The 25,919-nt window shown below is 55.5% G+C and overlaps 4 protein-coding genes across 4 annotated transcripts in view; 3 read left to right on the top strand and 1 right to left on the bottom strand.

Moving 5' to 3' along the window:
* Positions 1–1,378: 1,378 nt before the first annotated feature.
* On the top strand, positions 1,379–7,661 carry KIRREL2 (kirre like nephrin family adhesion molecule 2). The gene is made up of 15 exons (XM_069078560.1): positions 1,379–1,430; positions 1,984–2,133; positions 2,270–2,419; positions 2,659–2,819; positions 3,091–3,241; positions 3,378–3,483; positions 3,588–3,736; positions 4,038–4,165; positions 4,259–4,391; positions 4,495–4,595; positions 4,719–4,938; positions 5,231–5,338; positions 5,490–5,599; positions 5,789–5,872; positions 6,697–7,661. The coding sequence occupies exons 1-15, from the start codon at positions 1,379–1,381 to the stop codon at positions 7,024–7,026; spliced, it is 2,133 nt and encodes a 710-aa protein (XP_068934661.1). The 3' UTR covers positions 7,027–7,661.
* Positions 7,662–8,443: 782 nt separating this feature from the next.
* Positions 8,444–15,177, top strand: APLP1 (amyloid beta precursor like protein 1). The gene is made up of 17 exons (XM_069078561.1): positions 8,444–8,765; positions 9,604–9,747; positions 9,975–10,101; positions 10,266–10,378; positions 10,638–10,771; positions 10,981–11,165; positions 11,462–11,592; positions 12,183–12,257; positions 12,470–12,628; positions 12,779–12,907; positions 13,123–13,222; positions 13,356–13,463; positions 13,630–13,656; positions 13,823–13,866; positions 14,237–14,299; positions 14,438–14,590; positions 14,748–15,177. The coding sequence occupies exons 1-17, from the start codon at positions 8,649–8,651 to the stop codon at positions 14,844–14,846; spliced, it is 1,908 nt and encodes a 635-aa protein (XP_068934662.1). The 5' UTR covers positions 8,444–8,648; the 3' UTR covers positions 14,847–15,177.
* An 832-nt stretch (positions 15,178–16,009) lies between these two features.
* Positions 16,010–19,249, bottom strand: NFKBID (NFKB inhibitor delta). The gene is made up of 9 exons (XM_069078594.1): positions 18,928–19,249; positions 18,390–18,580; positions 18,194–18,299; positions 17,966–18,112; positions 17,671–17,722; positions 17,426–17,574; positions 17,147–17,263; positions 16,653–16,817; positions 16,010–16,417 (listed from the first exon to the last, which is right to left on the bottom strand). The coding sequence occupies exons 1-9, from the start codon at positions 19,168–19,170 to the stop codon at positions 16,364–16,366; spliced, it is 1,224 nt and encodes a 407-aa protein (XP_068934695.1). The 5' UTR covers positions 19,171–19,249; the 3' UTR covers positions 16,010–16,363.
* Positions 19,250–23,587: 4,338 nt separating this feature from the next.
* HCST (hematopoietic cell signal transducer) overlaps positions 23,588–25,919 on the top strand; it is a 4,096-nt gene continuing 1,764 nt past the window's right edge. Inside the window, exon 1 of the mRNA XM_069078678.1 lies at positions 23,588–23,758. Within this exon, the coding sequence (XP_068934779.1) occupies positions 23,716–23,758 (43 nt within the window). The 5' untranslated portion in view covers positions 23,588–23,715. The remainder of the gene's footprint in view (positions 23,759–25,919) is intronic.

The raw sequence follows: 25,919 nt of genomic DNA, 5'->3' as shown, positions 1-25,919 counted from the left end.
GACACCCAGGTGTTCAGCTCCCTAGCCTCACCCCCTCACTCCCCACCCCAGAGTCTGAGGCATCCATCCCACCCTGTCTTTCCATTTTTCTAGGGACCCAGGTGTCTGGTCTTCTGTTCCCTCGTTGTGGGAAGAGGATATTTCTCAGGGATATGCTCCTTTCCCTCCCACCTGCCTTCCCAGCTGCCCCTAGACCCCTTTGGCCCTCGTGGGAACACACGGCTGGGACCCTCATTGAACCGTCAGGACAAGCTGCTCGGTTCCCAGCCTCCTAGTCCCCGGCCCCTCCTACTTTATTGTGTCTCCCGGGTGACCACAGAGGCAGTGAAGAAGCAGAGGGAGGTGCGGGGACTTGAATGCCTGAGATCTTGCAGGGGGTGGGGGTAGGGGGTGGCAACAAGAGATAGAGGACAGGATGCTTAGTCCTGTGGATAACTGTGGACAGGATGTCTGGACCCCCAAAGACATCTGGGAGACAGGATTCCTGGTTTCTGGAAAAAGGCAAGGGAAAGGGTTGGCAGAGTTTAGTATTAAGAACTTTTGCCCTATAGCATCCATAATCATACTGGGAACTCGAAAGGAGGACGGGGTCCCCAGGATCAAGGGTGGGGAACCTCCCTCATCACTGAGTCTCAGTTTCCCCCGAAACGACGACCCTGATCTGACCTTGCTCTCAAGCTAAAAATAGTCCTACATCCCATAGGTCCCCAGCTCAGGTGGAACCCCAGAGGCCTGGACCGTTTTTATCTTCTTTTCCACTTGGGGAGCCCTGGAGACTCAGCTTCCTACCCCGAGGGCCCTGCCTGAGCGAGTTTGTTCCACTAACTGAACGAGCACCTTCCCTGGAGCCCAGAAGTGCAGCCATGCCCCAACCAGAGAACCTGGCGTTTGCTCCCCTATACCCTACTCGTATGTTAGGACCCACACTTCCGTCCCCGATCCCACTGCTCCCCTTCCACCTCCCCTCACCACAGGTGGCTCCCCCACTACACTTTTCCCTTCTTAAACTCTTCCCCTCCCCCAAGTCTCTAATTCTCAGCCTGAGAAGGGTTTTCTCAATGGGGATGGGGCGTGTCCAGTTGGGGGCGGGGCAGAGGAAGGCTGTCTAAGTGTGTAGCCAGGCCCAGCCCCCGGGGACTTCAGAATCAGGCAAGCGGAGAGACTAGGAGCAGAAGCCAGAGCCAGGCTTTCCAGGAGCTTGAGCCTGAAGGGTCACGGAGCCCACCTTGGAGTCCAAGGGGGCAAGAGCAAGCAGAATTTCTTCTCACTGGGCCAGAGTGAGCAGAAGTGTGGTTAGATGTAAGGAGAGCATTTTGGTGGGGACTCCTATTAGCACAGAAAGTTGGAGGACGAGGGAGACGGACGAAAGAACGCCAAGATGCTTTCATTACACTCACTTCTATTCCTTCTCCTCCTCGGTTCCAATGCAGGTACGGGATGGGATGGGATGGGAAAGGATGTGGGCTAAGGAACCCGACTCTTGGATACCTAGGCTGAGTGGGAGGAAGGGAGTAAAGGAGGGACAGTGCCCATGTACCTCAGTTTCCCCATATGTTCTTTCAACTCTAGTTGGTGGGGTGGGAGAGGCCTCATAGCCAGGAGTACCAGCTACAAGATTCAGGGAGGGAAGGATAGAATCAAGTATCCTTGTTACATCAGGCTGCCAGGATTATCAGCAGCAGCATTCCAGGATAAAAGGAAGGTGATAGGTCTAGATGCCTGGGTCCTGGGGGAAGGGAATGATGGACTGGAATTCCGTTACCTTACACAGAAGATGATTGATGTGGGGGACAAAGGAAGAGGCCCCAGTAGTCCCTTGAGGTCCCAGTCTTCTCCCACCTCTACCTTGGTGGGGGTGGGGGTGTGTGTGGGGGGGTTCTAACTGGAGGCCTGGGCATTACCAAGCCTGTGATAGGGGCTGATGAAGGTTTGGCACACTGCATCTCCCTGAGAAGCTCTGACTCATCTTTCTCCTCACACCAGGCCATGCTCCCCACTTCATACAGCAACCACAGGACCTAGAAGTTGTCCTGGGAGAGGAGGCAACACTCCCTTGTGCTCTCGGTGGCTACCATGGCTTGGTTCAATGGACAAAGGACGGATTAGCCCTAGGGGGTGAACGGGATCTGCCTGGTGAGGAGAACTCTCTGGAGTGATTTTAAAGTCTGGAACATCTCCATTAGGGGGGTTAGGGACGTCTGGATTGAGACTATCTAGGCTTGGATTTAGAAACATAAACCTTTCCCCTTTTGTTATGTGCCTCCCCCAGGGTGGTCCCGTTATTGGATAGCAGGAGACAGGGCCAGTGGCCACCATGATCTGCACATCGGGGCAGCTGAACTTGGGGATGAAGCTTCCTATGAGTGTCAAGCCACCCAGGCTGCCCTTCGCTCCCGGCCTGCTCGGCTTCAAGTACTGGGTAACTCCTGATCGCTTTTCTAGCTGGGACTCAGGCATTTGCCCCCATTCACATGCATAGTCCCTTCCCACTCCTAATTCATATGTTTGGCCTCAGAGACTCAAGGACTGGCCTCTCATGTGTCACTTCAGGGTCTCAAGTAGCTGCCCCAACTGTTACCCAACTATCCCTGACCTTGCTGGCATGGGGTCTCTGATTAGATATGGAGGTCTGGAGGTTCAGTGTTCTCCTGTTCTCAGTTCCCCCAGAAGCACCTGAGGTGCTAGGGGCCCCAACTGTGGCTCTGGTTGCTGGGGTTCCTGGGAACCTGACTTGCCGGACCCGAGGTGGAGCTCGCCCCATCCCTGAGCTGCTCTGGTTTCGAGATGGTATCCGTCTGGAGGGAGCCAGTTACAGCCAGGTCAGATTATAATCTGGAGCTGTCTCCTACTTCACAGCATGGGGAGGACAGGGAAAGAAAAACATTGATGTATTATAATATACATATTATTATATTATATATATATAAGGAGACTTTGGCAGAAGTTTTGGAGGTAATAGTAACCTTAGACTGGGGCAGGAGGGACCAGAAATAAGCTAGGCCATTACCTCGATGAGAGTCAGAGAAGTCAACCACCCCTCGCTCACCCCATTCCTTTTTTTTCCCATCCATCCACCCACCCACCCCTCAGACCCTGCTGGCCAGTGGGATCCTGGGAGCAGCTGAGAGCTCCCTCTCAATCACCCCCTCTGCCCAGGATGATGGTGCCTCCTTCATCTGCCAGGCCCGAAGTCCAGCCCTACCCAGAGGGAAGGACACCGAGGTCACTCTCAGCCTGCAGTGTAAGTGAAAAACCAGATTTCTGGGTTCTCTAGGGGGCTTGAGGGGATCTTGGACAGAGAAGAAAGAGTTAGTTGAAGAAAAGGATGCTGGATAGGTCTTTCTCTACTCTGACTTCGATCCCTTCCCATGTCCTAGATCCCCCTGTGGTGACTCTGTCTTCGGAGCCACAGACAGTGCCTGAGGGTGGGAAGGTCACATTTCTGTGCAGAGCAACAGCTCATCCCCCAGTCACTGGCTACAGGTGAGCCCCTGCAAATACTCCCAGCCCCCAATGATGGGACTCTCTCTGGACTCCATAGTGCCCCCCCCAGACCCTCTCCAATATTGATCCTTCCCATCTCCCAGGTGGGCAAAAGGAGGATCTGTGCTTCCCGGAGCTCGGGGGCCCCTTCTAGAGACGAAAGCTGATGCTTCCTTTCTGACTGAACCTGTGTCCTGTGAGGTGACCAATGCCGTGGGCAGTACCAATCGGAGCACAGCATTGGATGTGCAGTGTGAGTAGAGTGGGCAAAAGCTCAGCTTCCAAAGAAGCAGTGGCTGGGGAGGCCCCCTGCAGTGGGTGAAGAATCTGTTTGCCAGGGTTCCTGTAGGGTTTGGGAAGCCTCCGTGCCTTGGTCCCTCAGGTGATAGGGCCAGGGGGTACTTTTGATGCCTTGGTAATCTATAGGAATAGGAAGGGGGCACTCCCAGTGCCTGGGAGGGGAGGGTTAGGAGGTCTGGATGCCTGAGCCTCTGAGTTAGGGGCCAATAATCCTGGGGCCTCAGTCTCATAGACAACTTCCCTTTAACCTCCAGTTGGTCCTCTCCTCCTCTCTCCACCTGAGCCAGTGGCTGTGGATGTGGGAGAAGACGCCTCTTTCACCTGCACCTGGAAGGGAAATCCGCCCCCACGAGTGACGTGGACGCGCCGTGGGGGGACGAAGGTGAGGGTTGGAGCGCTGGGGGCAGAAGCTCTGGATTTAGCTCATCTCCTCCTTCCTATCTGCCCCAATGACTTTTTCCCATGGCGTCCCCAGATCCTGGGCTCGGGGCCCACGTTGCGTCTGGTGTCAGTGGGGCCGGGGGACGCCGGAAATTACGAGTGTCGAGCAGAGCCCGGACCCTCAGGAGTAGGGGGCGGCCTGGGGGAGGCAACCCTGACTGTGCATGGTGAGCAGAGGTTGGGGGTGGGGGGGGGGGGCAGGACGAAAGGCAGGGAATAGGCCAGGGTGAAGGAAGGGGTCATCTGTGATTGGACCTTGAATTCTCCCAGGCCCTCCAGCAGTGACTGCCCTGCATTCACCCCCTGCTGCTCTGGGAGCGCCTGCCCGGCTAGAGTGTTTAGTGCTCGCATCTCCAGCACCTGATGCAGTGGTAAGGTTTCCTAATCGATCCCATTGCCCTCTATCCCGAGGCTTCCGCCCGGGCCCCACACCCCCGGCCCCCAGGCTCTGCTCTCTACCGCCGAACCTTTCTCTGTTCTCCTCTCCCCTCCAGGTCTGGACCTGGGGCGAGGGTGCACTGGCCTCGGGTTCTCGAGGCCGCTTCCTAGTAGAGACATTCCCTGCCCCAGGGGCCACGGGGAGTGGGCGACGGGGATTGGTTTCAGTGCTGCACATCTCGGGGACTCGGGAATCGGACTTCTCCCGAGACTTCAACTGCAGCGCTCGCAACCGACTGGGCGAGGCAGGAGCCCGGGCTGGGCTGACCCGCACTGGTGAGCCCCGAGGACCCCCTGGATTCCCAAAGTCCCCAGAGAACCACAGGAGGGGATTTGGGTCTCTCAAATCTTTGTAGATCTCCAAAACCTAAGGCACCTGGACTTAGGTCCCCATTAGGGTCCCAGCGCCTCCGCATTCTAGAGATCCCTCCCTCTGCGGACCCCACCTCAGTGAGACATACGGCCCTAAAACTCCCCAAACTGACCTACTTTCCAGATTGCTTGGATCCCCGCCCCGGGCTTTCCAAACATTTCCTTAACCCCCTTGACCCCTGTCGTCCCCTCCCAGACCCACTGCCCCTGGTTCGGATCGTGGCCGGAGTGGCTGCAGCGGCTACCGCCTTACTACTACTGCTCATCGCGGGGGGCGCCCACTGCTGCTGGCGCCAAGGCCGAGGTTAGTGTAGTTGCAGCTGCCCTTCGAGGTCCGCTCCCCTCCCGCCCCAGCCAGCTCCCTCACTTAGCCTGCTCCCCGTACTCTCTCATTGTTCAGCTTTCTCGGTTTCTGGGGTTCCGCCCTCTAGCTCCGCCTTCTCCCCCACCCTCAGGCTCCAGATCGAGGATCTCCAAGCGGGACATACTGGTGCAAATCACTGACAGCGATGGTTCCAGCCCTCGAGCCCCCGAGGAAGAGGAGGAGGGAAGCCGGAAAGACCGGGTATGGACCTCTGGACGCCCCTTCGTGCGGAGCGCCCCACTACTCCCATGAGCCCCTCGAGGTCGGGGCCCGGGAGCTGAAGGCTGCCGAAACCCTAGTCGGAAGTGGCGTCCTGGGCAGTGGCTCACAGGGGTGGACGGGGGCCTCTCCCTGGACACCCAAGTGACAGTCACGACCTCCTCCCCTCAGGTCCCCAGCATCGAGTCCACCCGCACTTCCCCGGCCAAGCAGAGCGACCTCTCGGGTGACGAGGAGGCGGGGCCTGAGTCCAAGGTGGGCGTGTTTCAGGGCGAGGGCGGGGCCTGGAGCCCCCCTCCCATATCTGTCTTTATATATGTTTTTGACTTCTTCCTTCCATGTCTTTCTGAGTCCCCTCAGTCATCTCCCTGCTGTCTCTTTCCATCTCTTCCTCATTCTTTACCTGGTCACCTTGCCCCCTTATTCAGTCACCGTGTCTCCTTTGTCCTGGAATGCCCATTGTGCTGTCCTAACTCTTGTCTTTCCCTTCACTGGTACATCATTGCTGATGTCTGTATGTTTTCCTGCCCCCCCTCCCCAATTTCCCAAGCTCCACCGCCTTTCCACCATTGTTCAGATTCATCTCAGTTGTGTCTCCTCTGTCTTTACCCTGTGTTTCTCCATCTGTCTCTCCTGGTCTATCAGCCCCCACCCAATCTCCCTACTTCTCTCTGGAGTCTCCCTGTCTCCTGCAAACCTGTTTCTGGTGGTTCTTGTATTTCTCTTTAGCCTTGCCCATAAGTGCCCTCCCATCTTTCTGCCTCCATTATACTCTGTATCTGTCTCTTCTTGTGTCTCTGTTGGCCCCCCTTTTTTTTTTCTTAGGCAATTGGGGTTAAGTAACTTGCTCAAGGTTACACGGCCAGTTATTTCTGGGTGTGGTGCTAAGTATCTGAGCCCGGATTCGATCCCCAGGTCATCCCGACACTGGGGCCGGTGATCTTACTCGATATGCTACCTGGCCTCCCCTGCTGGCCCCTTTTTCTTGATCTTTGTTGCTTTCCTTTGGGTGCTTTCATCTCTCTGTTTTTCCTTAACTCTGTCAGTCTCATTTTTATCTTTTTTTAATCTCCTCCCAGGATCCCACTAATGGCTACTATAAAGTTCGAGGTGTGAGTGTGAATCAGGACCCTGGAGCTGCTCTATTCTCTTCTCCAGCATCTCCTGTCTTCCCTGGCAGCCCTTCTGGGTTCTATGACCTTACCCCTCACCTGGCTGTATTCTCCCCAGACCTAAGTAGTCTCTACAGGCCCGGGGATGGCTACCTTACAACTCCATACACTCGTGCTTTCACCAGCTATGTCAAATCCACACCCTATGGGACCCCTGACCCAGCTCCTAGGCCCCCTCCCTTTTCCTACACTGTCCTCCCTGTTCCTGGCCACCAGCGCCTGCAGACCCATGTGTGACCTGCCCCTCAGACTGATAGCTGGTCACACTCCAGCCAATGGGAGGCCTCTGTAAAGTCTCCAGTCCTTTCTTGTGTGATGAAGAACTGGTCCAGTCATTGGGCCACCAAGAAGATTTCCCCCTCAAGATAGCAACCCAAGTCTGGGAATGGGGGAAGGGGGGAGGAGGAACAAGACTTTGATGGATGGAAAATGGAAAAGGTCAAAGTATAGACATGCCTACCAGTTCACTTTAGTCAAGAGAACTCCAAGTGGCAGATGGACTAGGATGGGCTCCTGGAAGGGGAAGTATACAGGGTAGAGGCAAGGATGGAATCAAGGGCACACAAATGTATTGATGATTCCAACACAGACATGGGAAAAAAAAGTCATTCCTGGCCCAGGAAGCAGATGCATGATGGTGTGAGGACCAGGAACTGGTGGTCCTTCACTACCTGGTAGATGCTCAATCTCCTGGAGACTGTGCCAAGATGGCTTCTGACAGCAGGAATCCAAGATGGTGGACTCAAGCTGGCCACACCATCCTTCTGCAGGGAAGGAGGGAATTCGGGGCACATTTCTTAGGGTGACCCCACTGCTGAGGCACATACGAATTTGGTAATATGGGGTGGGCGTTGGGGTTTGGATATTTATGTTTAATTAAAAAATGAAAAAGTATGTGTGAAAAATATTTTACCATCCAGCAACCAGCCCAGGGGGTCCATGTAAGTCAAAGACCAATACCGGTGGCTGGGGCTACAGGTGTCAGGGTCCCAGCCTCCCCCTCCCCCTCTCAGACCCAGGCATCCAGGTTCCCAACCCACTTGGTGCCCTACCCCCCATTTCAGTCACAGGTTATGGGGTCTGCAGAGCAAGAGTTGGGGTGGGGGATGGGGGTTCTAGGCATTTGGGACCCCCACCTCCCCGCAGTCAGACTTTGTCCACAGGTCTATAGCCCTTTAGCCCCAGTTCTTGTGAACCTTCCAGGTCCAAGGGAAAATTAGCTGAAATGGTCTCAATGCAGGAACCTTCCCTTATTTCTCCACCTTCAGCTACCGAGGCAGCCCATGGTGGGGTGGAGAGTGGAGATGCCGTAATCTTGAGGTTTTGACACTCCCTCGTATCTAGGACGGGAGGCTGAATTCGGAGGCAGGATGCACAGGGCTTTGAGGGGGATATCACCCCTGAAGGTCAAGGGACTGGGAACATTACTGCTTACATCGCGCAGTCATGGCAAGGTCTCCAAAAGATCTAGGAGGAGGTTTAGGGCCCAGAGCGTGCGGCAGGGCAAGCACTCTCACCCGCGCTATTGTCCCGGCCAGGGAGGCGGGGCCGGGGCGGGGCTGGCGGCGCCGGCGCAGCCCGGGGCTGGGGGGGGGGGGGGGGGCAGCATCAGGAGGAGGCGGCGGCGGTGCTGGGAGCTCCTGTCACCGGCGGGCCCAGGGCGGGGAAACCCGGGGGAGGGGGCTGGCGGAGTGAAAGGAGGGCGACCAACCAAGGACTGGGGGAAGGGTAGGGCGAGCTCGGCTGAGCCTGGAGGAAGGCCGGCCGAGCTGAGGAAGGAGATCGCGGGCCCAAGGCTCGCTGCAGGGCCGGGCAGGGGAGACAGAGAAGGGGGCTCGGGCCCCAGCCCCGGCCCGGACATGGGGTCAGCGAACCCCGCGGCCCGTGGGCTCGGCCGCCGCCTCGGTTCGCTGCTGCTGCTGCTGCTGCTTCCAGCACCCGGGAGCTCAACAAGGGGGACGCCTAGCCCTGGGGAGGTGAGACTCACGCCCCTGGCTGCGGGTGAGGTGGGGGATCTAGATGCCCAGAGCCCCCAGCCCTCCACATCCCACCCCACCCTGACTCTCGTTCTGCAGTCCCCAGAACCTGCGGCTGAAATGGGGGGTGGGGCTCCAAATGGGTTGGGGGTCTGGAGGTCTGGGTCTGGGAGGGGATGGGCGGGCTGGGACCCTGACACCTGCGGCCCCGAGACAGCCAGACCCTGGTCTTTGAGGGGAGAGGATTGCTGAGGATAAAAACGCATGAGTGCCTGATGGGGGCAAGGGTTGTAGGATCAGGACGTTTAGGCCCTTGAGTGGGGTAGGAGCTGGAGGCCTAGACTCCTGGGTCCTGGCATCGTGGCCTAGGGGACCCAAACACGGGGGTCACGGGGGTGAGGGAATGAACAAGACCAGAGAAAGACCCATGTCTATGCCGCCCCCCCACCCCTATGGGCCAGAGAGGATGGGGGTGCGGCAGTGGGAAGGAGGGTCGGTCTCCGCGGTAACCAGCCAGTGATGCCAGGCGATTCACCTGGGACCCAGTCTCCATGGCGACCCCCCCATCCCCTCCGGAGCAGTTGCCTTGGCAACACCATCTGCACCGCAGTGGGGGCTGGGGCCTGGATCCCTGAGGGGGGGACTAGAGATGGGGCCCGGATGCCTGGGTCCTAGAGGGGGCGGGGTCTGGGGGTCTGGGGGTCTGGATGCCTGGGATGCCTGATATCTCTGATGTCGGAGTCGGGACTCCTGGGTCCCTGAGGGGGGCGGGGCCGCGGACTGGAGCCGCCAGCCCAGACGCTCGGTTCTTCGCTCTCATGGTTCTTGCCCGTTTCAGATCGCGGGGGTCCCTCAGGTGGCTGGGCTCTGCGGGCGGCTGACCCTACATAGAGACCTGCGCACAGGCCGCTGGGAACCTGACCCTCAGGGCTCACGCCGGTGCCTCCGAGACCCGCAGCACGTGCTGGCCTATTGCAGACAGGTGGGCGGGGCCTGAGGGGGCCGGGCCGGGCTGGGCCGGGGGTCTGAAGGGGAGGAGCTCAGAGTGGTCCGGGCATCGGTGGGAGGGGACCTTTGGGGGTGGATACTCTGCGGGAACTTGAAGTCTTAGGATTCAGGAAAAGCACTTGGGAGGGGATTTGGGAGAGAGTAAGGAGAACCGAGAGCCTCCTTCTCCATGGAGCCCCCATCCCATTCCCCCACCCCCAGGTGTACCCCGACCTCCAGATCGGCCGCGTGGAGGAGGCCTCTCGACCGATTCCTATGGAGCGGTGGTGTGGGAGTGCCCGCGGGACCAGATGCCCCCACCACGTGGTGATCCCCTATCACTGCCTGCGTGAGTGAAAAGGACCTCGACCTTTTGTGGGGGCAGGGCCGGGATACCTGGGGAGTAGGTTCGGGGCAAAACACTTGAATCCCTGCGGTGGGGGTCTGGGCAGGATACGGATTATTTGGAGGGGGAAGGGGGAGGCTCATTTGTCTCCTCACATACCCCTGCAGCAGGTGAGTTTGTGAGTGAGGCCCTTTTGGTTCCTGAGGGATGCAAGTTCTTGCACCAGGAGAGGATGGATGAGTGTGAGGGCTCAGCCTACAGGCACCACCAGGCCCAAGAGGTGAGGCAGACTCAGGCATCTTGGCCTCCTAACTACAGAATTTTCGGAGACACCGAGGATTGGTGCCTCTATCCTCCATCTCCCTCAGCATCCCTCCCACTGTCTAGTTTTCCATCTCTCCGACCCCTCCAGACTGGATGTCCAACCTCCCATTCCTCCCTTTCCAGTTCCCTCAGTATATGTGCTCCCTTTCCCACACCACCCACCCACCTTCCCCATCTACCCCACCACCCAAGGACCTCTACCACTTCCTTCTCAGGCTTGCCACTCTGAGGGCCTTGTTCTTCATGGCTCAGGAATGCTCCTCCCATGTGGAACAGATCGATTTCGAGGTGTGGAATATGTCTGCTGCCCTGCCCCAGGCACCTCCATACCTCCCCGGACGCCCCATAGGTGAGGTCCTGGGTCTGCATGGGAGTGAGGGCTAGCCTGCTAGGTGTGTGAAAGTTGGAAGGCCAGATGGTTGGGAGACTGGCGGTCTAAATGACAGAGAGTTGAGAGCTAGAAGACCAGTGTCCCTGAGAGTGGGGAACCAGGGACCGGATACTCATATGCCTGTGGGTCATGCACCCAGATCAGGGGGGGACTTGCCCTCTTTGCAGTGATGCTCCCACCCAACCCCAGTCCCCAGGGGGAGAGGAGGAAGAGGAAGAGGAAGAGGAGCCATTTCCCCAAACAGTGGATGACTATTTTGTGGAGCCCCCAGGAGAGGATGAGGAAGAAGAGGAGGGTGAGGCCAGAAGACTCCAGCACCCCAGCACCCAACCGCCTTCCAGGGCCAGCAAAGGTGAGACTCACCCCCAAAGCCTGGGGGTCCAGATGGACCAGTCTGAGCTAGGCTGACCAGAAGCCTTGGCTCCTTTACAAAAGTAAAAAGTAAGGCTGGCACAAAGTAGCCCTCGAGAGGAAGGAGAGGAGGTCCCAGCTGCACCACCCACAAAAGCCTCTATGTTCTAGGGTCCAGGCTCCCAGAGGGAGACTACATATTCCTTGGTGACCCAGGGTAGCCTGGGAAATCATAAGAGAGGGCATCGTGGTACAGTTGTTCTCCGGTTCTGACACCCCATATCCTGGACCCTATAGGGAGCCCAACAGCCCGGCCTACTGATGGTGTGGACGTATACTTTGGAATGCCGGGTGAGGGTGGCGAGCATGCAGGCTTCCTAAGAGCTAAAATGGATCTGGAGGAAAGACGGATGCGGCAGATTAATGAGGTGGGGACCAGGACTCCCTAGCTGCCCCTAGCACCCTCACAGACCCTCTCACCAAGGGAATACCCATTTGCCAAGGATACTCCCCCTGAATAACTTTCAGACCTCTTTAATAACTCCTGGATGTCTCAATAACTTCAAGACACCCAAAATATTGCTCCAATAATCCTAGGGTGCTTTCGTTAATGGGGCAGATCAATGAGGTGAGACTATGACTCTTTCCACAGTACTTTGAACCCCCCAAATTCGAGTAACCTCAGTATTCCCTGTAATATGATAGGTCAGTAAAAGTGGGGGTCATGAATCATCTCATAATCCTGGTTTCTAGACCTTCTGTAATAACCCTAATGCCCTAGACACTCCCAGTAACACCAGAGACTCCTCCCCTGATAATGCCCTGGAACCCCCCAATAAAGTTTCAACTTCAAACTCCCAAATAACACTTCCCCCCAGCCAGTGGCACCTCGACATGAGCTCCCAAAGATAGCCCCCTCCCATGAGTCCCTGGGTCCCTAGGGGAGGAGTTTTGGGGAGAGAACCAAGGGATCTTAGGAGACAGTCTTGGGGGACTGATGTAACCACCCCTATCTCAGGTCATGCGGGAGTGGGCTGAGGCTGACAATCAAGCCAGGAATCTACCTAAGGCCGACAGGCAAGCCCTAAATGAGGTGAGAACCCTCTGACCTTGCCCCACTTGGACTGGGAGGGAGAGAAATTGGAATCCCCACTCAGGGAAACCCCAAATGAGCCTGGGGACTCTGCTGACTCTTCATGGCCCAATGAAAGATATATTCATGACCATCAGTGTCCATCCCTCAGGGAGCCTGTTAACCCTCAGTGAATGGCCAGTAGCCTCAAAAATCCCCTCCTCCCCCTGCAGCATTTCCAGTCAATCCTGCAGACATTAGAGGAGCAGGTGTCTGGGGAGCGCCAGCGGCTGGTGGAGACCCATGCTGCCCGAGTCATTGCACTCATCAACGATCAGCGTCGAGCAGCCTTGGAGGGCTTCCTCGCAGCTCTTCAGGGGGATGAGCCCCAGGTGAGGGGGCTCCAAAGCTCCTGAGGGGATGCAGCTGGAGTCTGCAGACTGGGGCTCCGTGAGGAAGCAGGTTCTGGAATCTGGGGACCACGTATCTGAGGCTCGGAGGGTGTGTGGCTGTAGGGCTGGACACCTGGGTCTCCCCCGCAGGCAGAACGAGTGCTCCAGGCCCTGAAACGGTACCTGAGGGCAGAGCAGAAGGAACAAAGACATACCATACGCCACTACCAGCATGTGTCTGCTGTAGACCCTGAGAAAGCAGAGCAGATGCGCTTTCAGGTAGGGAGGGGCGAGGGACCCACTTCCTAGCTCTCCCCCACTTCCTGGCCCCTAAGCCCTGCTCAGAGGCTGTTCACCCCTCCCCCCTCCACCTTTTGCTTCTGGTCCTTGTTTTCTATCCCCAGCTGATCCTGGTCATGGAGTTCCCTGGGTGGTGGGGATGAGAGCAAGAGACCTTTCCTCCATATCAACACCCCCTTTTTTCTAAACTCCAGGTTCAGACCCATCTCCAGGTGATCGAGGAACGCATGAATCAAAGCCTGGGGCTGCTGGAGCAGAACCCACATCTGGCCCGGGAGCTTCAGCCCCAAATCCGTGAGTACCTATGCTCCTGACCCCCAAACTTACCTTATAGCCCATCCCTAAACACCAAATCCTGGCCCACATCACTCCCCACCCCTATTCTCGGGGTGACAGTTTCAGTTCTCTTCCTAATTCTCCCCTGCAGAGGAGCTGCTCCGGGCTGAGCATTTTGGTCCTGGGGAGCTGGAGGCATCTCCCGCAGGGGGCAGCAGTGAGGACGGGGGTGGCCCCCTGCCACCTGTCACAGAAGAAGGTGACTGACCTCACTGATGGGGGTGGGAGGGCAGGAGGAGGCCGAGCCTAGGGCTGCACCAAGGGCTCAATAGCAAAAGGGACATTTTCCGACTCTTTCCCTAATCTCTCGCCTTTCTCCCTCTTCCCCCCCCCCATCCCTCACTCTCCCCATCACACCCTGGCAGACATGGGTGCAACGCTGCCTCTTAAAGGTAAGTGACTGAAAGACAATGAAGTCTCTGGACAGGCCCTCAGAATCCTGGGGTGGGTGTGGGGGACATTGGCTGAGGCCTTAAGAATGATTGAGGTCTGAGGGGAGGGGCTCAGGGGGTGGGTCTGGGCCCAGCTGGAGTCTAAGTGAGGGTTTCCTGGGTGCAGGATCCACAGAAGGGGATGGAGCTGAGCCACTTCAGGAGCATAAGGTGAGCATAAGGCCAAAGCCTGGCCTGTCCAAGGGTTCCCGAGAGGGTGCAGTCCAGGGTTCTGATTCTTTTTTTTTTTGGAGGGGGGGAGGTAAGACAGTTGGGGTTAAGTGACTTGCCCAAGGTCACACAGCTAGTTAAGTGTCAAGTGTCTGAGGTCGGATTTGAACTCAGGTCCTCCTGACTTCAGGGCCAGTGCTCTATTCACTATTCTATTCACCTAGCTGCCCCTGGATGTGGTTCTTAGAGTGGGTGGAGAAGGAAGGTTCTAGAGGCTGGACTCAGTGTCCAGGAGGGAATAGGGGCCAGAGGCCAGATGCTGGGGACTTTGAAGGGATAGGGGCTAGACCTGAATTTCTCCTTCCCCCAGGCGAATATCTCCATCCCTCGGGGTCTCCCATTCCGCTCTCCTGAGATCCAGAGAGATGAGCTGGTGAGTGTGGCTTGGGGCAAAGGGACTGAGTATCAGAGGTTGGGGATCCAGTCTGGGATTGTGTCTGCCAATAACTTCCCTGAATGTTAAGGACTGGCTTTGGGTTGGGTCAGGCTGTGATCCTGTTTTCTCCCACAGGAGCCAGGAATGGGTGCAGGGACAGGTGTGGCCCGTGGGGCTGTGGCAGGGCTCCTGATTGTAGCCGTGGCTGTTGCTGCTGTGGTTGTCCTGTCTCTGCTGGTGGCTCGGAGGAGGCGGCCCTATGGGGCCATCAGCCACGGAGTCGTGGAGGTGAGCCCACCCACTCTGGGACTGGGAAGCAGGGGGGCTCTGGATCCTGGGAGATTATTAGGGCAGGCGTCTGTGGATCGCTGGGGGTTCATTGGGTTACTTGGGGATGTCTGGGGTTCAGGGGTTTCAAGATTCCTAATTTTCTCCCTGGCCCTAGGTGGACCCAATGTTGAGCCTGGAGGAGCAGCAGCTCCGAGAGCTGCAAAGGCACGGGTACGAGAACCCGACCTATCGGTTCCTGGAGGAGCGACCCTGAATCACCAGACCCCATCCCCAACCCCTGAGCCCCTGAATCCTAACTCTGGGGGACCCTGAACCCCCAACCTCTGACCTAGAAGGATCCCCAAGTCCCCAGTTCTTGTCTTTGAGGGACCCTTAAACCCCCAACCTCTGCCCCACCCCGAAACTCCTTCTCTCTGACCTTAAGCACCCCCTAAGCCCGTGGTTACCCTGTCTCCTCCCTTAATTTATTTTCTAAGTTAAGTGGGTGCAGAAAAGCTGCCCCTCTCCACCCCAGGGCTCCCACTCTGTCTCCTACCTTGTGACCCAGTGAAACTAATGACTCATTAAACCTTCCCTGTCCAATAGCCCAGTCTCTCTTGGCCTTGGGGGGGGGGGGATGAGAATTATGGGTTGGAATGATCAAATGAGATAATATTTATAAAGTGCTTAGCATAGTGAAGCCAGGAACATAGTAGACACTATATAAATGTGTGGACATGGGCATGGGGGGATAGAGAGCATGCCTGAGATCAATGGGCCCCAGTAAACAAGCCCCAAGGACAAGCTAAGTTGCTGTCATCTTACAGAGTGGCCCAGGGAGGGGAGGGGACTTGCCTGAGGGTACTGAGCTCTGGCTTAGACTCCCTCCACCCCAACCTCACCCCCGATATGCCCAGGCTTGTGTGTAGACTGCCTCCCAGAAGAGGAGAGATCTGCGGTTGGGTTTGGAAGGCCAGGGGGAATTCAGCACCAGGAGTATGAGAGCATCTCACAGTGGTGGTAGTGAGGGGGGCATGTTGTAGAATTGTCCAGGAGAAATGCAGGCATGGCCCTTTCATGTAGCAAGGGCCCAGCATTCTCTGGAGGGACAGCTAGGGGCACAGAGAATCCTCCTGGGTATTTCTGCCACGTTCTTAGAGGCTGGAGCTGCCCACAAACAATAAACACCCATCTTGTGAAGCGTGCCCGAACCCACGTAGTAGTAGAAGGTATGGACCCCTGGGCTGGAAATGTGGAGTCCTGTGAACAGTGCCTGTTCCCTGCGGCATGGCCTTACATCTGCTCTGTGCCTCAGTTTCCCTGCTTCTGGGGGCCTCTGTGCCACTCCTGCTCCCATACACTCCTCCCCATAATCAGACACCCAAATCCAGGTCACCATGGTGACTTCCCACCTCAAGGACAGGAGAAAACCAGATAGAGAGTCCAGATCAAATTTAATTGAAAGGTTGGAGGGTTGGATGAAATGTCTGGGGCTAAATCTGTTTCACAGAAACAAGTTTGGGGGGGCTTTCAATTTCACAGAAATCATCACAAGCTCCCCCCCCCCCCAGCTTCCCTGTCCATAACACCTCCCCCCAGGGTCAATGGATACCACAGGAATTTTAATGTAAGACTCCCTAGCATGGGGGGGTGGGGGCAGAGTGTTGGATAGGGTTCCAAATAAGTTATCATAGATTTGCATACATCAGCATACGCTTAGTTGTCCCTCAGGGACAGGAAGGTTGAACAGATGTGGACTGAAGAATCAGTCCAGGTACTGACTCTTGAGTCCTACGAGGACGAGGCCAGAGGGAGGGCCCGACTTCTCTTCAACAGCTGCCGAAGCTGGGAAAACAAGTCAGAGATGGGGGTGGGTCAGCAGGCAGAGGTGGACATTCTGGGTCTTAAGGGGTTGGAGATCAGAGGTCTAGGTCAAGGCCAGGGTGAATGGGCAGGTAGAGGCTAGAATTCTTCATCTTGGGGTCAGAGGTCCAGGTCAGGGCTAGAAGGACAGCAGCCATCAGAGGTCTAGTTCAGGGTGGGAAAAGCAAATGGAGGAGGGGCAAGGGGCTGCCCTTACTGGTTCCGAGGCTGGTCCGGGTCCCAGAAGGTGTGCAGGCTGCTCATTCTCCAGATTTCGAAGAGCGGGATCTGCCCCAGCCGCCAGGAGCCCACGAATGATGGGCTCCTGTGGAAATCCTGGGGGCAGGGCTGCTGCCATGTGCAAGGCTGTGTTCCCGTGGGCCTGGCGGGGACAAAGGGGTGGAGGGAGACAAGTAGGAAGGTCTGGGTCCTGACCTTGCTGGGTGGCACCACGTCCCTCCCCCTAAAATCTGGCTCTGGCTCTTCACTGGGCCTCAGTTTCTCCAGCTGCTGATGAGGCCTCTTGTGAGATGTTCTAAGGGCCCACTGGGCTCTAGGACACAGTTTTCCAGTATCTTCATAATTCCTCCCATAGAACATCCCTCCCCAAGCTCCCTGGACCCTCATCCTACACCTATACCCCCAGGAGTTCTCTGATGTGCACTTCTCCTCTCTGGGCCTTTCTCTCAAGGTCTTGACCCTAGGTCCTACCTTCATGTTCACAAAGGCCCTCGGATCCCCATTTGGCAGGTCCAGCAACATCTGCACAAGGGAGAGATTGCCACCCTGGACAGCCAGGTGCAGAACAGTCTTACTGCTCTTGAACTCCTAGAGAAAGGGGCAAGTGAGGGCCAGGGCCTTCCCTTCCGCAGGGAGCCAGGTCACCTAGTTCTCCAACCCTGGGAACCCAGGCATTTGGATCTCCTTGTTGTATTCTCAGGGACTAATTCGTGCAGCCCCTGTCCCCACCTCCTCAGGGACCCTGCCCACCTGGCTGGTATGGTCAGCACCCATCTGTAACAGCATCTGAACACAGGCCAGTCTGTCCCGGGCTGGGACGGTCATTGTCCTGGGGCTGCAAGCTGGCTGCTGGGTGGCCTCATTGAGGGACAGAACAGCAGCATGTAGAGGGGTGAGGCCTGGGGGATGGGGATCCATGGGAACCATAAATCCTGACAGTCCTTGAGAGGCTCCCCACTTTATTTTGCCCAACAACCCCATCAAATATGACTCACCCTCAAAGTCCCTGGTCTCCACGTTCACCTGAATGCCTGAGTTAAACACAGCCTGGGGAGAAAGGTGGAGGTCAGTTATAGTCAATGTCCCTCCCAGGCTCCCTGAGAGCGGAGCCTCCTGTCCCCTTTTTCTCTCTCTGGGTCTCTAGGTTCCTCAGAGTCTCTGTCTCTTGCCCACTCAGGATCCCAGGTATCCTTGCCATCACTTCTGTCCCCTGGGATGCCAATATATCATCCCCATGAAGACCCAGAAAGCCAATCTCCAGGACCCCAGGCGCCCAGGAGCCGTTCTCACCGTGAGGACCCCTGGCAGGCCATAAGTGGCAGCCAGGTGGAGGATGGTTCGGCCACGGTGGTCAGTAGCATTGGGGTCAGCTCCCAGGGTTAACAGGTCCTGGACAATCAGTGGCTGGTTGGCCGTGGCAGCTACCAGGAGTGGTGTCTACAGAGAGAAGGGGGTTAGGATGTGAGACTGGAGCAGCCCAAGCCACAGAGCTATGCCCTTTCTGCTACAGCCCCTCACCTTTCCTTGGTGTTCCCGAATGTCCAGCTGTCCACAGCCCTGCAGGACCTCCGCAGCGGCATAGGATGACCAACGTAGGCCTTGGGCAGCAAAGAGGTGAAGTAGCCTAGTGTGGGGAGAAGAGAGTGACAACCTGCCACTTGCACCTTAGTCCTGGCCTTCCCCAAACTCTCTCAGCCCCTCAAACCAAACTCACGTGTCCCCCTCCTCGTCCTGAGTCAGCAGCCGCTGCAGCCCCAGGGCATGAACTTCAGCCCGAGCTGCATCCAGTGAAGCCCCTTGTGGAGCCAGGAGCTGAGGGGGCCCTGAGACCCCCCAGGGGCCAGCTGGAGTGGGGCTTGGCTCCACATATAGTCCGGGGGACTCCACAGCACCCTGCAGTTGAGGCTAGAAAGGGAATGGAATAAAGCCAGCTTTGGAACCCAGAGTCAAATGGGGGAGGGGACACCTAGGTATAAAGAGGAAATGGGTGGGGGGTTGCATGGATGGAAGATGGGGCCCTTCTATAAAAAGATTGATCTTTCCTTAAAATGAATCATCCATTCCACAAAGTGAATCACCATTTCCTCCTTTCTTTTCTAAGTATTTTAATTTTGTCATTGGTGGGTGGAGTTAAAATGGGGAGGGGGAATGAGTAAGACAGGAGGGGACAAGTCTGCATCTGGACCTGGGAAACCCTCTTGGGCTTGCTTCCCCATCCCTCTCCCTCCATCCCCGTGCTCTGGGGGCCTCACCTCCAGAAGGGGAGGGAAGGAAGCCAGCTCTCCAGGCTCCGTGGGTGTGAAGAGGCCAGGAGTGAAGAAGGCTTCGGCCGAGGCTGCGCAGTGGTAGTGGCAGTCGGGGTACAAGGCATGGGCTTCCAGCTCCCACCCTGGGGCCTGGGCTGGGGGGGCAGACGGGACCCCAAGGCCAGCCACCTGAACTTCTGGGGCCCCTGGGAATGGGCCAAGACCTGCAGGGTACCAGGGGTCAGGCATAAAGAGCGACTCGGAGCCGCGGGGCTGGGAACCGGGATGCTCGGGGTGGGTGGGACTAGAAGGTGGGCTCGATTTTTCGTTTTCAGACTCACCTGGTTCTGTCTCATTTGCAGAGGTCGCAGGGACTTGTCCCTGGTTAGAGGGGGAAGAGGTGAAGGTCATTTTCAATTTGGAGGCCCCCTCCTCCTCACCCCACCCACCCACCCCACTCAGGAGTCCTGAGAGGGATGAAGGACTACATCTCCCAGAAGACCGCGGAGACGAATCAGGCCACAGCGCCAGGAAGTGGCCGCTGAGTTTGCTGGGAGATGTAGTTTGAAACCCCGTCCACCTCACCTGAGGCTGGAAGCTGGTGCCAGATTGCCTCCGCCGCCTTTGAGCCTCCAGCAATTTCTTCACAGTTTGGGATGGGCAGTGGCTGCGCTCGCCCCGGCTCACTGTGGACATGAGGGTGGTTGGAAGGGAGGGTTATTATCCAGGGTCCAGGGTCGTGGAGGGGCCCCTCCCCCTCTTCTTCCCTAGCTCTCTCACGGGAAAATCGAGGTAGTGTTTCCCACGTGGGGGCTCTTCCCCCACCCCCAACCCACCGCCGCAGTTTCCTTCCAAACCCACTTCCCTCTCCCCACGTCTTGGAAACCGGGGAGGCGGCCCAACCCTTATCCAGTGCCCCGGAGCGTCTCTCCCCCGGGGATGCTGCCATCTGTCCCGCCCACATCCCGCCCCAGCTCCGGTCCCCGTGGACCCTGGCTTCTGCTCTCGTCCCTCCACCCCCTCTAGTCGTCCCTTCTCAGAGATCCAAGCTTGGGTCCCCCAACCCTTGATTTCTGTGGTACCCGAGCATCAATCCCCTCTAGCCTCCTCCTCGGGGATCCATCATCTCCTGCTTCTGTGCCCCTCTTCCCGCAGTCTCAGCACCCCCATCCCCAACTCTGGGGCTGGCGTTCTTGGACCCTGAGTAGCTTCTACAACCGAGAGGCTTCCTAACCTCTCAACCCCTCCTGTCTCTCAAGGAAAGCTGCCACTTAATTCGGATCAACTGCACAAGCGTTTACTAGTGTGTCTGGCACTATACTTGGCGCGGAGGACGCCAAGACCAAGAAGAAACAGTCCCCCACCTCTAGGCTATTGACTACGTGAAAAGCGCCTAGGGCCGGAGGCCAGGAGACCCGGGTTCTAGGTCTGGGCTTCTCAAATTAAAAGGATGAGACTGGATGATCTCTAAGCGTCCTTCCAGTTCTGTGAATCTAGGAGCCAGGCGTCCAGGACCTGTTCCTCGAGTACTTAGGTGTCCAGCTTCTGTCTCTCAGCTCTTCTCCCAATACCGAAAGATACAGATGCCCAACTCTACTCCCCTCCGACTCCCCAGGGTCAGGCTGAGAAAGGGTTAAAGTGGAGGCGGGAGGTTTCGGAAAGGAGTCCGGAAAGAACGCGATGACGTCACGCTATCGTCACCCTTGCGCAGGGGAATCTTCCATCTACCACCCGGCCTCCCCGGGGACCCAGGTGTCCGGCCCAAAGTGGAGGGGGGGCGAGCGGGGAAGGCAGTCAAGTGCAGTGACCACGGAATCCCCGCGTAAAGGGGAATCCCTGTTCGGCCCCAGGTCCCTCGAGGAGGGCGGGGAAACTCCCAGGGCCAGGGGTCCCTGGCACGCCCTGTCCCGAGACCAGAGGAACCTAGGAGTCTGAGCCACCCCACTGCCATACCCCAATTCTGACCCTCTGAGACCCAAGAGTCCCTCCTGCCTCTCTGTCAGCTCTGATTGTCCCAGATCCAGGAATGCACCTCTCCTGCGGCTAGCTCTGACCCTTCACTACGCGGGAGTTCCAATACCTTCCATCCCTAACCCTTCAGAACCCGAGTCCCATGCCCCTCAACTCTGACCCGTCTGGACCCAGGAATGTAGATGTGTTCGGCTCTGACTTCCTCTACTGCAGTCTAACTTGTCATTCCTCACTTTCCAGAGCTCAGGAGTCCCAAACCCCACAGCTTCGACCCTTCAGGACTCAGGAGTCACGCCACCACCTTCCCCACCTCCTGCTCTATCTCTCCAGGGCTCAGGATTCCAGCTCCCCTGCCCCTTTCTCCATCTCTGAATCTCAAACCTGTTTAGTCGTTCCTTTCAGCTCATCCATGCCCGTAGGGACGCAGGAATCCTTAACCCTCAGCTCAATCTTCCTCTGACTGTCCTAGATTCGGCAGTCCAGACGTCTGGACTTAATGCTTGTTGACCTGACTATTCCACAAGAGCTCAGAGGTCCCTAGCAGCCAAATCTCTCCTCCCTCTCTCGACTCCTCAGATCCGAAGGCAACATACTCTGGCCTCTGACATCCCATTGTTCACTCCCCCTCGGGTACCCAGACATCTGGTTCCCATCCCTGCCCCCCCCCCCCCCTCCCCAGCCCTGTCCCAGATCCAAGCATCCAGGCCCTGGTATTACCTTTAGAATTCCGGGGCGCGGGTGGTGGGGCCCCCGGGCCACCCCTGCCTCGGCGCTGCGCCAGCCTCTTCTCTGTCCGGGGAGCCGGAGCTGTTCCCCGATTCTCGACCTGGCCCGCGCTGGCGCTTTAAATCCTGGCCCAGTCCCGCCTTCGCCCCGCCTTGGGGGTGGCCCCGGGGGTTACAGAATCACCGAAAGACAGAGACCGAATGGGGTTTTGGAGGCATCCACACTGCCGCCTATGCCTGACCTTGCTAGAATTCCCTCCGTGACTGACATTCAGACAAGTGATCGTTGGGCCTTTTCTGGAAGCCGTCCGGGTCAGGGGAATGCTACTTCTCTCCAGGCCCACCACTGCATTTCCCCTGTCAATGAACACTTGCGTGCCAGGGTAGGGGCAAAGGTGAAAGCCCTTCTTTCCAGCACTCCCCCTTTTGGATGGTTCTATTGTATTTTAATTTATTTTTTTAAATATCTCCCAATTACATCTTTAATTTCGTTATTTATTTCTAACATTCTTTTCTTTTTCAATTTTGACTTCCAAATTCTCTCCCTCCCTCCCAACCACTGAGAAGACAAGCAAATGAGATCAATTATACATGTGAAATCATGCAAACCATATTTCTATATTAGCCACATTGCCCCCCACCAAAGGCAAGAAAAATGAAGTGAGAAAAATAGCTTTCATTTGTACCCAGAGTCAGCAATTCTTTTTGGAGATGGATAGCATTTTTTTCATCATGAATCCTTTGGAATTGTCTTGCATCATTGTACTGATCAGAGTAGCCAAGTCTCTAACAGTTGGTCATCTTTACAACATTACTGTTAACATACACTATGATCTCCAGGTTCTTCTCATTTCACTTTGCATCAGTTACTATAGGTCTTGCCATGTTTTTTCTGAAACCACCCCCTCATCATTTCTTATAGTACAGTAATATTCCATTACAATCATATGCCACAATTTGCTTAGTCATTCCCCTATTGATGGGTATCCCCTGATTTTTCAATTCTTTGCCCCTACAAAAAGAGCTGCTTTAAGTATTTTTGTACAGACAAATCTTTTTCTTTTTTTTTTTAACTTTTTGGAGGGGCGGGGCAGGGCAATTAGGGTTAAGTGACTTGCCCAAGGTCACATGGCTAGTAAGTATGTCAAGTATCTGAGTCTGGATTTGAACTCAGGTCCTCCTGACTCCAGGTCTGGTACTCTATTCACTGTGCTACCTAGCCACTCCTCCTTTTTAAGAAGAATCTCTTTGGGGTGCAGACCTGATGGTGCTATTGCTGGGTCAAAGGGTATGCACAATTTTATCTACTTTTGGGCTTAGTTTGGATAATTCTAAATCTGCCTGTGCCCCTGCCATTGCTCCTGGCCTCAGTTTTCCTGGAAGTAGTTGATGTGTCCAGGAAAGGGTCACTGACAACACTCTTCTCCCACTCCATGGGAATTTCCTTCCCCAGCTCATTACACAGATGAGGAAATTGAAGCAAACAGGGTTAAGTGACTTGTGCAGGGTCACACAGCTGGTAAGTCTCTGAGGTCAAATTTGAACTAAGGTCTTTCTAAGTCATGGGGGTGATGACTACTTACAAGTCAAGTTATCTATCACTGGGGCTCCAAGCCCTCTAGGAATAAGCATCCTGGAACCTCTCACTCCCCTTTCCTCAGGAGACTGAGGCACTATTCCTTGAAGCCTTTCTGGGGATGTAGGCATCTTGTCTCTTAGTCCCTTCCCTGTGAGATGTAGTGTGTGTCCTGTTTCCCAGCCCCCTGCCCTTTCAGACACCCAGTATCTTTCTTTATAGGACACCTGAGTCCTGTCTCCCAGTTATTACTACCTCCCTACTGGACACAGGTTTCTGAAGCCTCCAAGCTGGCTCCCAGGCGCCCTCCTGTGGCCCCGGGGGCCTCCTGAGCTTCTTGTCCCCCTTTACTTCTCCGCCCTTTTCCTGCCCTAAGACCTCCCGCCCCCACTTTGCTGGGGGCAGGAAGCTGGGCTGTTGGCCTATGCCATCTTCTTTCTTAGCTGCCACACCCGTAGCTCTCACCTCGTCTTCTGGGATTCCAGAGCCCCAAGAGCCTAGCTCTGCGCTCCACCTGTTAGCATGAGTCCCCAGGTACCCAGCCTGCTCTTGGCCTTGCTCACAGGTCAGTGGTCCCTTCCCCTTCCCCCCCAATTCAAGCCAAGGTGAAACCTGGGGCTGGCGCTGAGGTTCAAGGCCTTGCTTTCAGTCCCTTCTTGTCTCCCTCTCTGGGATGGGTCTAATGTCTCTGTGACTTTCTTTCCCTGCTTCTCTGTCTCTTTGTCATCACTCTTCTCAATGTCTCTTACTCTGCCTCTGTCTCTTTTCCTCCTCTTTGAATCTCTCTCTGGTCCCTTCTCTCCCACCACCACTTCCATCTCTCTGCCTCCTTCTGACTCTGTTCTCTCTCTCTCTCTCTCTCTCTCTCTCTCTCTCTCTCTCTCTCTCTCTCTCTCCCACTCTCTCTCTCTCTCTCTCTCTCTCTCTCTCTCTCTCTCTCTCTCTCTCCCCCCTCTCTTTTTGTGGGTGTTCAGTCATTTTCCAATTGTGTCCAACTCTTTGTGACCCCATTTGGAGTTTTCTTGGCAAAAATACAGGAATGGTTTGCAATTTCCTTCTCCAGCTCTTTTCACAGATGAGGAAACTGAGGCAAACAGGGTTAAGTGACTTGCCCAGGGTCACATAACTGCTAAGTGTCTAAGGCAGTATTTGAACTCAGGTCTTCTTGACTCCATGCCTGCTGCCATATCCACTACACCACCTAACTGCCCTGACTCTTTATTGATGATATTTAAAATACCAAGCTTATGGGTCTTTTGCCCAACTGTCCTCCCCAATTAGCCTGCCTAAACCCATGCCTTCTGACTTTATTTTGTCTATAGCAGCATCATACTTACCCTGCCCTCCATTTTTTAATCCTTTGATTTTTTTTCCTTTTGTTCATGTCTTATTCAATCAATTACCCAGTCTTGGACAGTAGTGTGGGGGTGAGGAGACACTGGAAAGACCACTGGCTTTGGATTCAGAGGGTTCACATGTCCCACATACTGTTTGACCTTAGGCAAGGCAAATATCTTTGCTGAGCCTGTTTCTTCAATTTTTAAAATGAGAGGGTGGCTTCTGAGCCCCCTTCAGTCCTAAATTTATGATCTTGTGATGTTTCTTTCCTACCTTTTCATCATCTCTCCTCTCCTCCTTATTTCCCCTGAACTATCTCAGCATGCTCTGGACAGGTCTTTCCTTCTCCCATCTTCCCTTTCTCCAATCAGTCCCATATGCTACTGCCTGAATAATCTGTCTGATGAATAGATCTGCTAAAAGTCTTCACGGGATCCCTAAGGATTCACGTTTGAAGCTGGCATTCTAGGTCTCCCAGTCTGGTCCCAAGCTTTCCACATGCTACAGTCCAGCCAAACCAGGCAGCTCCCTGGCCCTGGCACACATGCTGAATTCTGCCACTTTCCATCCCACTTAAGCAACTTTCCCTTCTCTCTGCCTCCCCCCACCTCCTCCAAAATGATCATCCTCTCAAGGGATGAAATCCATAGAGAGGAAATTAAAATCCTGCCTCAGTCACTTAGCTGCATAGCTGAAATAAATCACTTAAATTCTTTGGGCATAAATTTCCTCATTGGGGAAATGAGGAGTTTGGACTCAGATGCCTTCTAGTTCTGCTAGGTGGTGAGAATAGTTAACATTAATAGTGCTTTAAGCACTTCACAGATATTATTCTCATAACAGCCCTGGGAAGTAGGGGCTATCATTATCTCTGTTCTACAGATAAGAAAGCTAAGGCAGAAGTGACTTGTCCAGGGTCACACAGCTAGTAAGTGTCTGAGGCCAGACTTGAACCCAAGACTCCCTCTTCCTGACTCCACGTTGATCATTGGCTGCCCGTGAACCTCTCATCGCTTTCTATTTGGCCTTCTCTGGGCGTTTATGTCATTCTCTTATGTATCATCTGTATTTGTATACATTTCTTCTCCCTCACCTGAAGCCTGTTAGACTGTAAGCTCTTTGAGAGCAGGCGGTAAGTCAGAAGTGCCTTAGTATCCCCAGCACAGAGCTCTGCATTCAGTATAGGAATTTAATAGTGATTAAATGCAATTGTAGAGTCCTCTCTGTGTCTCTTGGTTTCTCTCTCTTACCCTTACTCCCCTCTATCCCTCTCCCTCATTCTCTCTCCTCTCTTTCCATCTCTCTCCCCCTGAGTCTCTCCTCTCTCTTTCCCTCTTCTTGCCTCCCTCTCCTCTCTCTCTCTCTCTCTCTCTCTCTCTCTCTCTCTC

Source organism: Petaurus breviceps, unplaced genomic scaffold (genome assembly GCF_028583685.1).
Source record: "Petaurus breviceps papuanus isolate PSGF00001 unplaced genomic scaffold, PetGlider_PUasm1.0 91041, whole genome shotgun sequence".
Classification (NCBI taxonomy): Eukaryota; Metazoa; Chordata; class Mammalia; order Diprotodontia; family Petauridae; genus Petaurus; species Petaurus breviceps.
The sequence above is the reverse complement of the archived record's forward strand: the minus strand, read 5'-3'. Positions and strand labels throughout refer to the sequence as shown.

What these genes read in the sequence shown, in the direction of transcription:
- KIRREL2 (XM_069078560.1), top strand. Translation starts at nt 1,379, where the DNA reads ATGCTTTCATTACACTCACTTCTATTCCTTCTCCTCCTCGGTTCCAAT. An exon ending in CCCCCAGTCACTGGCTACAG is followed by an intron (nt 3,484 to 3,587) that starts GTGAGCCCCTGC and finishes CCCATCTCCCAG; the next exon opens with GTGGGCAAAAGGAGGATCTG. An exon ending in AGGCGGGGCCTGAGTCCAAG is followed by an intron (nt 5,873 to 6,696) that starts GTGGGCGTGTTT and finishes ATCTCCTCCCAG; the next exon opens with GATCCCACTAATGGCTACTA.
- APLP1 (XM_069078561.1), top strand. Translation starts at nt 8,649, where the DNA reads ATGGGGTCAGCGAACCCCGCGGCCCGTGGGCTCGGCCGCCGCCTCGGT. An exon ending in ACAGGCAAGCCCTAAATGAG is followed by an intron (nt 12,258 to 12,469) that starts GTGAGAACCCTC and finishes CTCCCCCTGCAG; the next exon opens with CATTTCCAGTCAATCCTGCA. An exon ending in GGAGCTTCAGCCCCAAATCC is followed by an intron (nt 13,223 to 13,355) that starts GTGAGTACCTAT and finishes TCTCCCCTGCAG; the next exon opens with AGGAGCTGCTCCGGGCTGAG.
- NFKBID (XM_069078594.1), bottom strand. Translation starts at nt 19,170, where the DNA reads ATGCCTGACCCCTGGTACCCTGCAGGTCTTGGCCCATTCCCAGGGGCC. An exon ending in GGAGACCAGGGACTTTGAGG is followed by an intron (nt 17,575 to 17,670) that starts GTGAGTCATATT and finishes CCCATCCCCCAG; the next exon opens with GCCTCACCCCTCTACATGCT. An exon ending in GGGCCTTTGTGAACATGAAG is followed by an intron (nt 16,818 to 17,146) that starts GTAGGACCTAGG and finishes TGTCCCCGCCAG; the next exon opens with GCCCACGGGAACACAGCCTT.